Below are 17988 nucleotides of genomic sequence, written 5' to 3'. Positions count from 1 at the left end.
CGTTGACGTCAAATGGGTCTCGAAAAGCCCCGTTTACGCACGTTCTCGTTAGCCCGCGGTGCAAATAAACGTCGGATATCTGGCTGACAGAGTCAAGATGGCTCGGCTTCCTCTTTTCTATTCCCTTCCTTCTCCTCCGTTGGATCGTTGGTTGTTGGATCTTTCCTTTTTCGCGAGACTGGCTCAGTGTGCTGGGAATGGAATTTGCCTTAGGATGATGCGAATAATAGCGAACCCCTCGCGATTCAACGCGAGGAGTTCGCTATTGAGTGAGCCCGCGCGGTATTGTCGCAAAATGCCTAGCGAGTAAGCTTTGCCCTGTTTTCTTTGTCAATCTGGGGTTCCCTTCTTCGGCGCCTCTCACAGGCCTTGGTACGTTAAGTTTCATAGGTTGTTAGTGCTTGCGCTGTTTTATTATAAAAAAAAAAGAAAACTGTCGCGGTCTCTCTTGCACCTCGCCCGCACTCTCATTGCGGACATGCTCGCTGAAGAGCCGATTGTCCGTCGTCGTCATCATCATAATCATCATCGTCGTCGTCGTATCTTCATCGTCATCGCACCATTATCATAATCGCACCATTATCATAATCGCACCATTATCATAATCGCATCATCATTATAATCGCATCATCATCAGCAGCAGCCGCCTCCTATTTTATGTTCACTGCAGGACGAAGGCCTCTCCCTGCGATCTCTAATTACCCATGTCCTGCGTTAACCGATTCCAACTAGCACCCGCGAATTTCCTCATTTCATCCTAGTCTTCTGCCGTCCTCTACTGCGTTTCCTTTCTCTTGGTATCCATTCTGTAACCCTAGTGGTCCAACGGTTATCTAACCTGCGCATTACATGACCTGCCCAGCGCTGTTCTTTTTTCTCTTAGTGTGAATTAGAATACTAGAATATGATCATATCAATTGCGATCATAATGTCCACTGCAGGCGCAGGGCCTCTCTCAGCGATCTTCAGCAACCCATGTCTCGCGTCAGCTGTGACACCACCCGGTGCCTGCAAGTTTCCCAACTTCATCACACCACTTAGAGGCCTGGCAGCCTCGACCGCGCGCCCCTTCTGTTTGCACCAATGCTGTAACTCAAATAGATCACCGGTTATCTGCCGTTCGCATTACGTGGTCTACTCAAGCTCCATTTGTTACAGTGCTTGCGCTGTTTTATTATTTAAAAAAAAACTGTCGCGGTCTCTCTTGCACCTCGCCCGCACTCTCATTGCGGACATGCTCGCTGAAGAGCCGATCTCAACTAGAATAGTGACCAGACCCCTTTGGGCTTTAATCTACAGTCTCCCTGTGGATCAGTTTGGTGGGGGCAGCCCGCTGCGCATCAACCTTTTCTTCCGCTGTAGTACATTTCGGCAGTGTAGTCTCCTTAAGGAGATGGCATCCTCACTTTTCAACTAGTGCCGGACTTTAATGCGCCCAGTAGAGCGATAGCGTGTGGCGTACGCGGCACTTGTCCAGCGCACTGTCGATGCCAAGTCAGCCAAGTCAAGACGACTTCTTAGTTGCAATACGCTGTCCAACGCGTGGATGGACGCGTTCCGGGAAAGTAAGCAACGCCAACACAGCAGGGCTCTAATTTCGTTTTACTGGAGCTGATTCATATTCGAAACAGCACACAAAACACGAAAGACAGCACGTTGTCTAGCCTTTGTTCCATCTCATATATTGCGCGCGCTGCTTCAGTCAAAGCTGAACCCCGAGTTATGAAGCAGAGGCACACTCACCGTTTACGCGTCTGTGCACGCGTTTCATACGCTTGATCCTGATAATGCGCCAGTGGCAACTGTTACAAAGGTTGGCGGTGACACTGCCTTGGCCACACTGCGCCTTGACGAAAAATGGCCGACGCCGCAAAGAGTAAAATCACGTCAACAAATACTCGGATTGACGTCATATTTCTCAGGGAGGGTCCTGTAAACTAATTCAATTAATGGCTTTGAAAAGAAAATTTCGTATATTTCTGTCCGAGTGGGAATCGAACCCAGACCTCCGGGGTGCGATACGAGCACGCTTGGAGCCTACTTGGAGCCTATGGAGCCTACTTGCATGTAGGCTCCATAGCTTCCCTGATGCCATGGCTGTTCCACGGTTCTGGATTACTAAGGGTGTGACTAGTGCGTGCCTGATTGCGCACGTCTGGTCACAGAGACGCGCTCATGCCACTGCTCGCCCGCTCGCTCGTCGTCGTCTTCCGCAGCTGGCTCCGATGCCGCTCATCATGCCAGCGTTCCCGTCCTGCCCCTCCCTCTGCGAAGGCGCTGACGGCACTGGCCCTAACTAACCAGTAGGCGCGGCGATTTCGGTGAGCTTTGTCGTGCGCTCCGGTGGACAGTTTCCACAAAATTCTTCACAAACGTATCTTAATCGCGACAGAAAGTGTGCCAAGTGTGCAAGCAGGCTTTCGCCTTAACGTTTTACGAACGTGTAGCACTCGCTTACTTTTATTGAGGGGGGGGGGGGGGGAGCAAGCAGTCCTGTAAGGCGAGTTGTTGCTCCCCTCGCGCGATGGGGGAAGCCAGTGGCGGTCCGGCTCGACAGCATGGCACATCACTCGACGTCGCCGGGAAAGACCGCTTCTCCGTTTGGCAGGCCGGGGCGTGCTCTTTCTTGAGCGCCGCCGCGCAAGCAGCCGCCGGGGCGATAAGTCGAGAAGCGGGTCAAGGACGGTGCCGCTAGCGCCTCCCCCCTTTTTTCCTCTCCCCACTTCCCCCATATGCGGGGGATGAAAGAACAACCACCCAAAAGACAAAAGCGCGAAGCAGCCAGCGCCAGCGCGCCGCTTAGGACGGGTCCTCTACTACGGCCACCCGACCAAAACAGCCAAAACATGCCGCCTCGCTCGCTCTTGCCACTAAGATCCCCCCGTCCTGCAAGGAAGGAGCCTCTTCACGGACTACCATACGTGTGTGCGTTGCGCGCGCCGCTTCGTTTTGTGGCGGCGGCGGCCGCATCTGCGGTGTGCCGACCTCGTTTCCTCCTTCTGTTGGTCGTATACCGCCGCCTCCCGGTCTGGTGCTCACCCCTCATCTTCCGCTGTGTCGCATCCGTCCTTCCTCGCGCGCTGGAGACAGCGGAGAGAGCATGCGCCGGCCGTGCCATTCTGCCGTTCAGCGCAGGGACTCAGCAGTTCCACTGACCCAGACGGTTGGAGTGGCACTTTATAAATATACAGAGTATACCGAACGAGACAGAAGTACGCAGAGATATGGAGACATGGAAGTGGTCAAACAAGCGGTATCTCAGAGGACTGGTGTTTGTCTCATCTGATTTGACTGAATTATTTATTACGGATTAGAAGGGACGGACCAGCTTTCCGAACCCCATATGTATATATATATATAATCAACGAGAAGAAAGGGGGTTAACCGAGGGGCCCGATTTTTATTAGTCATATCATAAGAAGCCAACAAACACTGACACCAAGGACAACATAGGGGAAATTATTTGTGCTTAATAAATGAAATAAAGAAACGATAAATTAATGGAAGTTAAAGTGGATGAAAAAACAACTTGCCGCAGGTGGGAACCGAACCCACAACCTTCTCATTTCGCGTGCGATGCTCTACCAATTGAGCTACTGCGGCGTCGTTTTCCCGTCCACTTTCTTGGGTATTTATGTGTCCTAGTAGAACCCTGGGAGTGTTAAATACCCAAGAAATACCTCTAAATTAGTAATCTCCGAGTATGCTGGTTTCGCGAATAATAGGGAAGAAAAATTGGGCAGCTAGTTAACGCTCATCTTTACTTGCCGCGCTGGGGCAGCAGGTGTACACAGCAGCAGCGCGCACTGCTGCGCACGAGGTCGTGGGTTCGGTTTCTGACCGCATTCCGAACGGCGTATCAATCCGGGAGCACATAGACATATATTTAGATGTATCTTAGACGTCTTAGAACGTATATTTCGGGAAAGGGGAAGGGAGCACGTGCCCGGTGTGCCCTCTCCCTGGCTACGCCCCTGGCCATGATGCGTGGACGAGCTTGGCATGCCGCTGGACAACCACACGCGATGCCCTCACTCAAGGAATGCAAGTCTGTTCGGTCGCAGTTCAGCGGGTGGCGTGGCTAGCACTCCTGATTTTTATTGAGTCACGCCCTATCCACATTTCCGGTGCCCAACTGTGTGTGTGCGTGCGCGCGCGCGCCATATGGGTGCCGACGAAGGACATATGTCCTTCGTCGGCTTGACGAAGGACATCCATCTCTCCGCTTGACGTTAAGTGATGGGCGCGAAACTTCCCTCCGGCTCGCCGCTGGAATGCTCGTCTCGGGGCGGGAAATCGCGTGCATGCACTTAGCATATGTCTGCGGTCACGGACACTCCTTTCGTACATCTCTTCGCGTGATATTCAGCTTGGCTAACTTGTAGTTCAGGCGAGTTCAGCGGCTTAACCGTTGTGTGTGCAGGTCAGCCTGTTTCTTTTCCGTTTTGCCCCGCCAGTATCCCCCCCCCCCCCCCCCCCCCGAGCTTTAGACGCAGCGCTTTGAGAAACGAGATATCGCTCAGCGCGCACACAGCGGCACACGACAAGGGTTCTGCCCGAACACTTCCGCCACCTGAGTCTCAATCGCGATGTGGTATAGTGTCCGGGGTCATGTTCGATACCGCTCATCATTCTAAACGACTTTGGGAATACTGGCAATGTTATCAGTAGGGATGTGCGAATATACGAAATTCCTAATACGAATCTAATAATGTATCCTATTCGGTTCGTGTTCAGTTCGAGAATTCACTACTGGAATTTGTCGAATATTCGTTTCTTTCGAATATAGTGGATAACAATTAGCGCTTACTGGAGTTTCGAGGAAGAGGGTACGATAGAAGCGAGAACTGTTCCGAATGATTGTTTAAGGAGAGCAACGTTTGCTGCGCAGAGACACCAGTTACATAGGCGAACGCACGGGGCAGATAACTTACCTGAGTTATGTCCATTCATTCAACAAGAATGGCTCGCGTTTGTGTAGCCTGTATAATACGAATTCGTGGTCTGGACTTGTGGTGGTGTGACCTGCCTCACCTTGTTTGCACCCGTTTAAAATGATGTGCGCCGCTGTATCTAGTATCATACATCTTCTTTAGCGAACACAACACTGTGCGTGCGTCTGGTGACGCGCTGTTCCCTTGTACATCACTTATCGTTTTCATGTATAGCGAAACAACTGCTTTGCAGTTATTTCGAGGTCTTATTATCGAGCTCCGTAGTTGGCCGGGGGTTCAAGCGCGACTGCTATTACATACGTGGCCAGATAATATATGTAAGATCTATTTCTGGAGGCAGTGTCTTTCGTGGGTCGATCTCGAAGAGAGGTGAAGCATAACGACAAAGCAACAGCTGCTGCTGGTGATGATGGTGATAACGACGATGGACCTTGCTATTCCGAGCTTCTCTGATGATGATGATAATGACGTTTGTGATGATTGTGATGGCGATGTGATTGTAGTGATGATGTTGGTAAGTTGATAACTGATGAGAAAAATTTGTGAGCCGATTCAACCTCTACTTGACGTCGATCAAACGTTTTCACTCCAGCGCTGCTCTCACAATAAATCATAGGGTTCGTGCGCCCCATCGTGATCCCCTACTCGCCCAGGCCGCAAGGCAGTCTATCGTCGAGTTCAACTACGTGTTAACGTTACCTTCCAACATTTCTTTATTTTTGAACCGAATTGACTCCGCGAAAACTTCATCTTTTACTTTGTTTAGAAATGACAAAATATTCGATTTCGAGAGCCGAAGGTTGTATTCCTTGAACATTCGTATTCAACTCGGAAATTTTGCTATTCGAACTCTCCTAAATATTGGTCTCGTGCGAACAAGCCCCACATTACACGCGAATTCGGAAGCCGTCCGCCGTTCGTGCGTGTAGCGTGTCGGACATAACCCAAGTAAATTTCTCGGCACTTTCTCACGCCAGCTCTCTCAAACGACGTCCTCGATGCGAGCGCCTACAACTTGTAACCCGCTTTCGGGCGTGCTTCAAAAGGGGCACATTTACGGGTCACACACGCACACACACCCGAGTCACTATCGGCAAAATAAAAATAAAGTCACGCTTCCGGTGTGCGGTGGAGTGTCACACCGTCGTTATTGATGGAAGCTCTGGAAAGCGCACGTGTTCGACAGACAGCTCGCAGTAAAGACAAGAGACTAGGATAAAAAAAAAGTCTGACAAAAAGCTCGCGTTTTTCGTTGGAAAGTGAGACGTACGTTCCGAGTGGAGGGTAAACACGGAAGGACGGCTGGTGCTGCCCACCACGGACCGAAAGGTTTGGTCTCCCATGAAGAGAGGAGCGGGTGACGGTTATGGAACACCGACGGCAGACGAGCGGCCGGGCACATGTTCGTTGGCATCGCGGCGCGTCGTCTGCTAGCTCCTCATCTCCGTTTCTTTTTTAAACGCGGCCGTCTCGTCTGTTTTCTCTGAGCATTGGCAGCAGACGAGCTTGTTTATGTTTCACTTGTGCCGCTTCATGGCGCCTTCCCACGTCTCATTTCGAGCGAGCGCTTCCTGGTGGATTTCGCAATATTCTTTTTTTCTTTTTCTTCGGATGTTTCCTACGTTGCACGGGTCGGGGTTGTCGACCTCCGCTAGCTGCCAGGCGACGGTGGTTGCATCGACCACAACTTAATACCCTTTCGTTTCTTCGCGAGGGCAGAGAAACACACTTGTGGCTGGAAAGTACAAAACATACACTCTTTAAGCTTGTATTGCGTCTCGCGCCACGGCGTCCCCGCTCTAACAAACAGGCTTAGCTAAACATAGTTTGGGTGTATATCAAGTAATTTTATTATTGCCTACTACGCGTAGTTTTCTTTTTTTTTTCAATAAATTAATTCCTTCCTTCTTCACTCCACTGGAGATCATTCAAGTCTGCAACAGATGCATCACATAAGTTCGTTTAGGCGAGTTCGTGCCTTGAACCTATTCAAAGTGTCACTCAGAATGGTGTTATTGATGCGCGTAAATGCTTAGACCTGCTGCCCCTAACTTTCCTACTGTCGGCATACTACCGGTGCAATACATTTGCTGAAACTTCGGGTGAGGCGGCTCCTGGCATTCAGTGGCGTGATGTCTTGGTTGAAGGGCTTGATTCAAGACCCCGAGTTCCATACGGCCAATGTACGATCCGTTATGAGGAAGTGTGGAATCCGTATTCCGCACTGGGCTCGTAACCACTGCAGCACAAAGCTGTGATGCAGTTTGCAGGCTTTACTGCATAGCCGCCTGATGTCCATTACGAGCTGTTCCTGCATGCGTGGAGAGTTCAGGGACTGCAGGGCCGCTCCGAATCGGTGAAGATGGCCCAAGACTCGGCTCTCTGGTCGATGATGTATTCAAAGCGGTCCGCAGTGCAGCTAGTTCAGTGGCTGTAGTTGAAGTGAGGCCGCAAAGAGTGGCAGAGGTAGTAACACTCGCAGACGGGATCCACACACCAATGGTAGATGATGTAGGCGTAGCGGAGCCGTCAGTGTAAATATGACGCTGAATGCTGTAGCTGGTGTTGAAATGCTCTAGAGCAACATATGTCAGCGCTGCACCAGGAGTATTTCTCTTGCTCTTGAAGCCAGGCAAGAAAGTGACAATGGACCACGAAGGAATTGTCCACGGTGGTTCCGTCGGCATAGAAGGGCTTTGATAATTCAGCGGGAGCAAGCTCCGTGCCACAGGACCGCTATCTAAAGCAAACGGATGAACCGGCACTCTGGCAGCAAAGCGCATGTGTCCTCGAAGAAACTCCTGCTGCAGAAGCACTGGAATCGATAGGCGTCTGCTTTCTGCAAGGATTCCTACACTTGATGTTTTGCGCTAGGCCGAGGACTTATGCTTGCGCACACGTCAATCCTTTTATGTTGGTTTGGGAAGGGCCCTGTAGCACAGCAAGGCTGCACCAAAACCAAAAGAGGGGCTTCTCCATTGTCCGACTCTGATGGTACTCACCGCGATGCCACTCGAATGGAAACTTGACGAAGGATTAGCAGCGCACAATGGGCGAGCTCGATCCTCCCTTCTTTAACACTCAGCCGGCTCTCTTATTACTGATTGGATGACACGAGCCCTAGCCTTCGATGCGCTGCAAGGAGCTGGTGAGACACGTCTCGAAAACTGGAGTGTTTGCAGGCGTGAATAAGCGTGCCTTACTCGCATGGCTACGGTATACTGGTACCTTGTCCCTTTAGCGGCTCTTGTGACCCCGTGGCAGTCGTACCGGATGTATTTCAGAATACGGCGAAATGTGTTCGCGCCCACGTCGAATGGCTTCCTTATTTTTTCTCTCGATGAGATAAGAGTACGGAAATCAGCTCGTCACACTGGCCACTTTCGTCTTTCTCTATCTTGGATGTCACTGCGTCGTGTTCAAAGCTCCAGACTTTCTTTTTATTTTCTGTGTGGGCAGTACCGCGTTTTCTTTCTTCTTCGTTCCTGTGACGGCGTTATTTCTGGCTGTTGTTATTGACGATGATGATTTTCCTTAATAATGCAATTACTGCTGCTCCTCATTTCTCCTGAGATCTGGTTATCTGCTCAGTCGCCGAGTTTTGTTTCTTTTCCTTTTTTTTTGCTTCTTCGTCTTTTTTGCGCAACTGCCGATAGTAATCAGCAAAATCGACCCGCCGGCCGGTTTGGCGGGCATTAGGGCGTGAAAATAAAATCTACATCTTATTAGAACGCGAAAACAAAATCTGCATTTCTTTTCATTTTTAAGCCGTCAGCCTGAACTGAACTGTTAACAAATTCTAAACAGCAGCACACGTAGCTCTTCCGGTATGCATACTTTGCCGGCTAAGAAGTTGTCGCGCTCTCAGTCATGCCGCCGTATGCAAACGTTAAGGAGCGGTAGGTTGCCACTGCTGAAACTACGGGATGTTCACATCTCCGATGATACGAGCAGCAGTAGTAGGGCCTTTTTTGGTACGGTATAGTATGGCGATTTCTCGAGCACCGCGGAGCTCTGATATGGTTGGAGAACAAAATCGCAAACTACATGTGACGTATTTAGCGCGTACGTCCGGCTGAGAATGCATGCCGGCCCCCGAGCGCAGCAGCGCTGGTTTAGCGCGATGCGAGAGGAGCGTATCGGCGCCGCACTGAAGATGCACCCGAAATAGGTTTCTGGTTGTTACCAATTCGTTTCGCTTCCTACACCTTCCGGTTACCAGGAGCAACACGCGTCGCTACCGTGATTGCCTCTTGAAAAATGACCCGCCAACTTTTCTCTGAAAACTGTACTGTGTTCTTCAAACCGTACGTCTTGTCGCGGATACTGCCGTACCGTGTCGCCAAGAACACGCGAGTCCGCGCGTTCAGTACTGGTGTACCTATACCGCAAGCGGGTTTCACTGCACGACGTTGTTGTCGTGTGGCAGAACTTGCTTTTCAGGAGCAGCGCAAACGAACTGGTCGGAAATAGAGGAGTTGGTGATATGCGTGCAAGCTGTGCGTGCGCTGTATGCGTCTACTTGAAGACGCAAATGTGAAGACACTCTTTTTATCGCACGCATCGTATGCGTCGTGCTCGTAATACGATACGCTTACGGCTCGTCACTTCATCTTGCCAACCACTCAGTTTCTATTTTAGTAAACAGCGCACAACACACCAAAGGCATATATGCCTCGTGCCGGCCTATTAAGTTTCGTTTAGCCAATGCTTCATTGTGAGTTCGCTATGGGTCTATTTTCGAACCTTCTAAGCCATTGGTACAGAAATGTGAATAACCTTATTCTCTTTCGGTGCTCATGCAGGCTCTGGCAAGACAACCCTTCTGAATGCCTTGGCTGGTCGCATCCGCATGGACTCTGGTGTTGTTCTACTCAACAGTGAGCCACTGAACAAGCAGCTTCGCAGGCGCATCTGTTATGTCCTCCAGCAAGACATATTCTTTCCAGACCTCACACTCAGGCAGACACTCAATGTGAGTGGCTTCATGCTGTTTGGTGTATACTGGTTGTTTTGATGGGAAGCATTGCTGCATGTTCCTTTTTTTATAAAGACAAGATTAACAGGATTGAGGGACACTGTTATAAGGTAGCTGGATATAATGACAACTAATGTTACATACCTACTGTTATGATTGGCGTGAAGCACCCAGTGCAAATTGGGTTATCAAAAAACGATGTCTAATTGGAAAGCGCAGGGTAGATCCCAAATTCCTATGGGTGTCTCAGGTGTTTCCCGGCCTGAATAGCGCACCGCAGTGATAACGCACCCCTCTGTGTGTGTGCTTGACGTGGTGGGTGAGGGACGCCTTTCATGAACTGTGTGAGTCAAGGGGAGGCTCTCCTTTCTCGAACCGAACGAGACCCATGGGTTACCACAAGCGGAGGCAAGCACATGCAACATCGCCTAGGAGAGAGGGAGCAGCCGCCAATCACTGACTGGACTTGGCACATGCTATGTGACGTTGGCATGAGCAAAATCCCGCCTACGAATTTAGCGGGCCTATTTAAGCAGCCCCGCAACGTATCTTTTTTTGTTATTCTCTTCTTTCTTTCCTACTTCGTTACCATGGAATAAACAGTGCAAGTCTCGCACTAGAAATCGTCTCGCCCTTGCTTGGTCGCGTTAGTCTCCCGGACGCCTGCGGCCTGCCAACACCATGTTACCTAGTAGTAACACTGATCGAGGTTCAAGTAACCGACGTCGCAACATGATTTACAGCAATTAACAACTGTTGCATGATGGACGAAAAATGAGGTAAAACGAACCAGTCATAACAATAAGGCAGTCATGTAAATTATGCAGTTTCTGTAAGGCACATGCATTCTTTCACATTGACATTGACATAACTCCAACATTTCTTTTAACAGTAGAGTTTACATGCAAGTTCGATCTTGAAAACATGCATGGGCGTATAATGTGCAGACGTGATACGTTGTTAGAGGCAAAAAAGTAACAAAGATCAAAAGATAAAGTTGGACGTAGAAATGGAAACAGAAGACATAACAATGTATAACTCAAGCCAGTCACAACATTTTAATCCTCATGTGTTAAAGTATTCAAACTTGCTCAGAGTGGCCAACTTGGGATTGCCTGATCAGAAGGGGCTCTTCAACTTAAGGAGGATCAAATCCCTGTCCTGCCTGTGAAGCATACTCCTATCTTGTCATCTCTCTCTGATTGCAAGTGTACTAAGATTTAACAAGCCATGAAAGTAAGAGTTACGACATCCCTTTTCCTTGAGCGGCTGAATGGATGAAAATTCAGTCTCCAAGTCCATCTAGTGTGTGTATTTGCCAGAGTAAGGAAAACAAGAAACAAACAAACAAAAGAATACAAGTAACTGTTTTTATATTTCTGCTAAGAACTAGCACAGAACAGATTAGGTGTGGCATTGAATTTCAAAATATTACTACAGAATGCTGGAATTTTTTGCACACACACTCGTTGAGGAATGTAATGCACCCTAAACATACAAAGAGGATTCTTAAAGGGCCATTACGAATGGCACTCGTGTTTTTAAAGCTGCCATAAAGTATGTCTAGCAAACTGCTGTAAAATTTTTACTTTGTTCGGAAGTACTCCAAAAAGCATGTGAAAGAGTAAGAATTAGTATGTTTGACATCAATATGCAAAAATCCCAACTTGATATTCCTCCTGCAGTGTGAAACGTGCTAACCTAAAAAAAAATTTCTTCCAGTACACAGCACAGTTGCGGCTCCCCGAAAGCATGTCGTACCATGAGAAGATGGAACATGTCAACCAAATCATTGACGTCCTGGACCTCTCAAGGTGTCAAGACACAAGTAAGAAAGCAAGCCTTAACTTCTGAAAACAAACAGGGAAAAAGAGAAACTGATCTGGCAATTATTTTTACACAAACTGCCTTTACTGTGTCATGATTGGGGCTGGAGCAGGTAATGCACGACCTAAATTCGAGAATATTGCAGAGCTTCCATAGTGGCCCAGTGGCTTTGGTGCTGTGCTGCTGAACATGAGGTTGTGGGTGCGATTTTACGTGGATAAAGCCACATGAAATTGCAGCTGAATGAAGTATACTTAGACTTAGCTAGGTCATGCTAAAGAACTCCAGGATGTTGAGCCCCTGGAGTGTCCATTACAACGTCTCTCGTAGTCCTTGGGTAGCTTTGGCATGTTAAACCCCATAATATTGTTTTACGTATGGATATCGCATACAGAAATCTTTTTCAGGGATAATTGACTTGGTATTGTAGCCCCCCTGGATTCTGGTGACATTCGCTCGATTGAGAAATGGGAATTGGCTAATGAATTATGTTGTCTTTCTGGCATGTATATACAAACAAGAAAATGACATGACTAGAGGTAACTGCATGTAAAATTTGTAAAAACTTGACACTGTGTTCTGCAAACAGACATGATTAACTGCCAAGCTTAACACTTGGAATAAAAGTGAACGCAATTTGTTCTTAATGTGGATGCACTGTTGGGCATCAGTTGTGTATGAAAGAACTGCTTTACTTTCAGAGAGATTCCAGAACATTCTGCATTAAGATAAGTATTGACAACTATTGTGCTTGTATCTTTTTTTCCTGCACAGTAATAGGCGATGTGATGAAGCGTGGCTTGTCTGGTGGCGAGAAGAAGCGTGCGAGCATAGCCTGCGAGCTGCTCACGAATCCCACTGTCATGCTCATTGATGTGAGTATACACAAGTGATGCTTAATTTTTGTTTTTGTTTTTCTCTTCAGTTAACATGCCTGTTTCCTCCATTTCCAGAGTCTGAAATCTTGTAAACTGTGATGATTTAGCAACTAGTAATACTGCATCTTCAGCAGTCTTCAACGGGCTCTAATTTCTAGAAGCACAAGCCAACGATGGCACTCGCAGCACTACATGAAAGGCACACACACACACATACTATGCTGACTTGCAGTTAGTGCACGCATAATATGGAGACATGCAATTAAAATTTATTGATGGGGCACGTGATATAAACACTAAAGTCAAACTATTAAAATGAAGGAACAATGAAATAAAAAAAGCTGATGGAATGACAAAAGTAAAGGACGATCTCCGCTGCCTATTGGTTTACTAAGAAGGTACTAAATAAAACAAATGCGAGTTAAGTAAATGAAGTGGATGGTTAGCCAATCTTCCAGGAAGAAATTGGTTAGCCATTCACTTTTTCATTTCGTCTGCTTTCACTTGGGATGTTACACTAAATTTGACTTGGAATAACTTGATATGGGATGTTAGAGCATGTTGCACTGTATAATGTGCTTAATAGCTATGTGGAAGGTTCCAGATATTTTTGTAGACCTTGGTATTTTTCTCATATATTTTATCACTTTAGGGGGTTAGCAATTGTTATGTGGGTGAAAAGGTAGAGTGGATGGCAGCAAGAGTGTGGAGACAATAGGAAAAGCACTGCATGATTATGAAACACAGCTCTAACTACAGGACCATAGGAAGACATATTTTTTGCCTGATGACACGCAGCTCATAGTAGTGTCATGTTGGCTAACACATTTTCCCGCCTTTTTCATGTACACATTTGTGTTGCCTTTCTCATTCTACTTCTGTCCACGTTTGCAAGTCGGCCTTTCAGTACCATGAAAATACCAGACAAACGTCAGCATCTGTCTTGCATGTATTCTTACATTCTTGTAGCTAGGGCTGTTGTTTAGAACGTTGGTGTTTAATCAACTAGCCTAACTTTCACACTTTTGCACATGCATAATGTCTCAGCTTGCAAACAATTTCAGATCTTAGGAGTTGCCTACGAGGCCTTGAGAACCCCTTTAAACTGGAAAACTTGTTCAATTGGTGCAGGAACCCACCTCAGGTCTGGACTCCAGCACAGCGCATTCACTCATGTCGACCTTGAAGGAGTATGCCCACAGAGAAAACAAGACCCTCGTCATTACCGTGCATCAACCCTCTAGCCAGATATTCTACATGTTCGACAAGCTTCTCTTGCTCTGCAATGGCCAGGTTGGTGCTCCTAAGCTTGTTACTGGTGTTCGTTATTACTGTATTCACAAGAAAGCAGCAAAGCTTATTGCTGTATGTTTTGTGACTGAGACAGAGTGCAGAAATCCTGGCACCCTCTGTAGCTGCTTAATGGCAGCGGTGCTCTGTTGCCAAGCATGTGCTTGTCAATTCATTTCCCATTCATTGTGGCTCCATCCCAATCGAGGCAAAATGCAATAATGCTTGCAAATTTATATCTCAACGCGCATTTAAAAAGCTCAGGCGGTGAAGATTAATCTGGGCACTCCTGTTACAGCATGTGTAAAATGTTTCTCAAATAAACAGATTCTCATTGTCATATCTCCCATTGGCGAGAGCTATCTCAATGTTTCAATCTAGTGAGATAATTGTGGAACCTTTGCTTTGCAGACAGCCTACTATGGTGACGTCAACAAAGTAGTTGACTTCTTCAGCAGCATAGGTCTTCAAATCCAGCAGCATTTTAACCCAGCTGATTTCATCCGTAAGTGTCTGTGCTTTTGTGTTCAACTGCCTTGCACATTTGATAATCTTGAGACTGATGTACTGCTGCTAGTAATCGTCGAAATGTGTTTTTTTCCTTGAACATATTACATGACATTTGGCCACATTGTGGTATCTCTGATAAGTGATATGCTGCTTTTTGTTAAAGCCTCCATTTCTTTAAACCTCACAAAAATAGCACATTTCGTTCGAACTACCGTATTTACTTGCATAATGATCGCACTCGCATAGTGATCGCACCCCTGACTTTTGTCGTCAAAATTCGAATTTTTTTCCTTCCTGTGTAATGATCGCCCCCGGAATTTGTCGCAGCGATATGTCGTGTGCCAAGTCTAGCTAATGATGATCGTGCTTGCCATCTGTCGAATGCTACACGAACGACTCTTGAAGACGTACCAAGCAGTCTGCACACACCTAACATTCTTAAGCAGATGCCCCATTTCATTCCTTTCATCACTTTCCGCACTTCCATTAAAAAAAAAAAGCTACAACCAAACTTGCCTCGGCTTTATTATTTGTAGACTTCATAATAGTTTTGGTTAACAACAACAACATAAAGGGCGCCTTTCGCTTCTTCTCGTCTGCACTTGTGGGCACGCAACAAATCGCGAGCGGCAACGACAGTGGGCACATTTACACTGATATGTTAGAAGTGTACCCTATTCATACGCCCGCACTTGTAACACAGCTGAGATATTCGCCCACCCTTAGCGGAAATGTGCCGTATTAAGATAGCAGTGAAGACAAATGCCGCAGTTTCCGCAGCATGCCCGCCATGTGTTTCTATGTCACTGCCAGATAAGCGCGCCCATCTCTGTTTCCGTCCCCTCAAAGTGTACATGGCTACGTTATTGTCGCAAACTTGCTGATATTAGTGATATTATTCATTACTGATACGGAAGAAACTGTTTCAATGTGCGTAATGTACTCGCAAGAAGAAAAATCGCGTTCAGCTTGCTCCGCCGGCCGCCATTTTTGTTTTGGTGTCCCGCACTGACAGCGGCGGGTGGCGGCAGCCACCTGCTTGTCATCCCGCAGCAAATGCAGGATGAAAAAAGAAAATGTTTCTTTTTGTGGGAAATTTAACCCGCGTTATGATCGCACCCCTGAATTTGTGTCAATTTTTTTTACAAGAAAGTGTGATCATTTTGTGAGTAAATACGGTATGTATGCAGTTTCAAAGCAGGAGAAACACGAACGTTTGCTTGAAGGCATTTACTTTAATATATGTTGGCTTTTATGCATGTGATAATTGTGCTTACTGCCCTGTAAAGGGGTAGCTTTTTTTGTTGATTTCTGTTGGTGTCTTAATATTTTTCTTCAGGGTTGTGATCACTTAGTTGATCTCATTTTCGCTAGCTTGACACATTTGTAGCTGTATTTAGGTGTTGTTGCACATGCATGATGGAGCATTCACCTGGCGATATGACTGATGGCCATGTTGCAAAGTTGCGCAGCTGTCCATAATGTAACCGAAATGCTTGACTACCTCTTAGAGTGAAAAACCTACATTTCAGATTCTATGTGGACAGAAAATTCAAAACAGTTGAAGTGGATGTCTAGGGGCCACATAATTTCATTTGAATTGTCAACATCTTTAATTCATATAAAGTTAACCTTGTACATATAACTTCGACATATAAAACATAGTCCAAACAGAATTATGAGTTGCTCTACAGTCCGATGTGGCACGCCCCATCATGTCCAAGCAAATATAGGACCCGAACAAGAAAGCAAAATGATGTCTGACCTTGTCACCTTGAGCATACGGCCACTTGTAGAGATGCCATCTTGTAGAAACACCCACAGTCATGCACAAAACCCTGTATATCACATGTGGGCAAATGTATTTGGCCAGACTTTTGAACTCCTGGAAAGCCAAAATGTTTAATTTAGCCGAAAACCTTGTTTATAGATTGTGTGGTTGACCTTGGTGGAGTCTTGTAACTGACTACAAATAATGGTCTGATCATTTATTTGGGCAAGTGAATCTGTCACCTAGAAAGTTCACTGGAAACGAGAGCTTAGAAACCACAATTCCTGGTGCCTGTCAATATCTGTGACTTGCCCTGTATCATTGACTACGATTCGCTATGTACTTATTGGTGGCCGAAACATCTTTTTCAGTTGAACAAGTGAAGAGGTCACCCGAAATCCAAGAGAAAATTATCCTGAGCGCGCAAGAACTAAAGTAAGTATATGTAGAAGGAATGAGTGTGACTAATATCATCAAAGCACTCTTTGATCATTATTTCAATTCAATACAGGGTTCGACGGAAACCCGTCTGGTCGGGAAAATTCATGGCGGGAAATATTGGGCGCATACCTTTTTTAACGATTGGTTGGCGCGTGATATTTCCCGCCATTATTTCAATCCATTCAGATATTTGTGTGTTAAATGTGCCCCGACCTCAAAAGCTTCCAGTCTGGATTGGTGAAAAAATTTACTCCCAGTCAGCTTACATCCATACAGCTGAAAAGCGGAGTGTTGTGTACTTCCCTTCTAAATTGCACTCAACTGTTGAATTCACCTGAGAGGTAAATAAAAAAAGAACAATGAACTATATTGCAATTTTCGTACCCCCAAAACTTTCATGGTTGGGTGTACATATCTGGCACAAGCCATCATTACTCTTGGGAGTGATGAACAGCCCAGTCCTTCCATGCTGTCAACATGAAGATGCATCTGACTGTCGTGAAGAGAACTGCCCCACAACAGCCTGTGAAACCTTATCATCAGCTCGTTGTTTTTTGTTTTAATGGTCTTGACGTCACACTTAGCGATGGAGTGGCTTAATCGTTTGACTCGTTCTGATATTGATATGCATTGCAGATGACATTTGCTGTCCAGAAATGGACGGCTTGCTGCTGTTCAAATCAACACTGGATTCGAGCCCTCGAGACTAGGTCACATTCATTCACGCTTTTGCTGGGCCATGCATGGTTACTGGAATCAGCACTAACCCATTTATGTACTGGCAGGAAATTGGAAGAACTAGCAGAAAAAGAAAAAAAAAGAGGAAAAAGAGAAACAAAAAGAATCCTGTCAGCCCTGTGTAGTCCACAGTAAATTCGCAACAGCTGCACCCTGAATAGCTTAAAGGCCTGCATCCATACCTTCACACTTTGACTAACCGCACTTGCTTGCCTTTCATGCAGGGGAAGGGGCTGGTGAGCGGACTGTTTGCTTTTCAGAGAGGCTTTAAAGATGCCTAATACAGTGGAGCCCTGTTCATACATTCCTCGCTGTTGCGTTGTCCGAGCTGCTACATTGCGTTTTTGCAGTCCAAACTTGAAGCCCATTGACTCCTATGTGTTATGGTCCAATTAGATATGTTGCCATTCTGTAAATGTTCCCGCATTTTATGTCGCGTGTGAACGCAGCGGTCGCATAAATTTAGCGGTGCAGAGGCGATTTCGCTCTTCATAGGATGATATGAAGATAAATGTATATTGTTAGTTCAGCCAATCGAGCCCTGCCTGTTGCCTCACTGTGAAATGCCGGAAGTACGAGAATGTCAGGCTCAATAAGCAT

General features: G+C 46.7%; 1 protein-coding gene across 3 annotated transcripts in view; it reads left to right on the top strand.

Moving 5' to 3' along the window:
• LOC126518541 (uncharacterized) overlaps positions 1–17988 on the top strand; it is a 208812-nt gene that overhangs the window by 162177 nt on the left and 28647 nt on the right. For all 3 annotated transcript variants that reach the window (XM_050168325.3, XM_050168329.3, XM_055065304.2), the window contains exons 3-8: positions 9761–9930; positions 11656–11761; positions 12535–12635; positions 13770–13931; positions 14340–14433; positions 16581–16644. In XM_050168325.3, coding sequence (XP_050024282.1) covers positions 9761–9930; positions 11656–11761; positions 12535–12635; positions 13770–13931; positions 14340–14433; positions 16581–16644 — 697 coding nt within the window. The remainder of the gene's footprint in view (positions 1–9760; positions 9931–11655; positions 11762–12534; positions 12636–13769; positions 13932–14339; positions 14434–16580; positions 16645–17988) is intronic.

Source organism: Dermacentor andersoni, chromosome 3 (assembly GCF_023375885.2).
Source record: "Dermacentor andersoni chromosome 3, qqDerAnde1_hic_scaffold, whole genome shotgun sequence".
Lineage (NCBI taxonomy): Eukaryota > Metazoa > Arthropoda > Arachnida > Ixodida > Ixodidae > Dermacentor > Dermacentor andersoni.
This window is presented reverse-complemented; position numbering and strand designations above follow the sequence as displayed.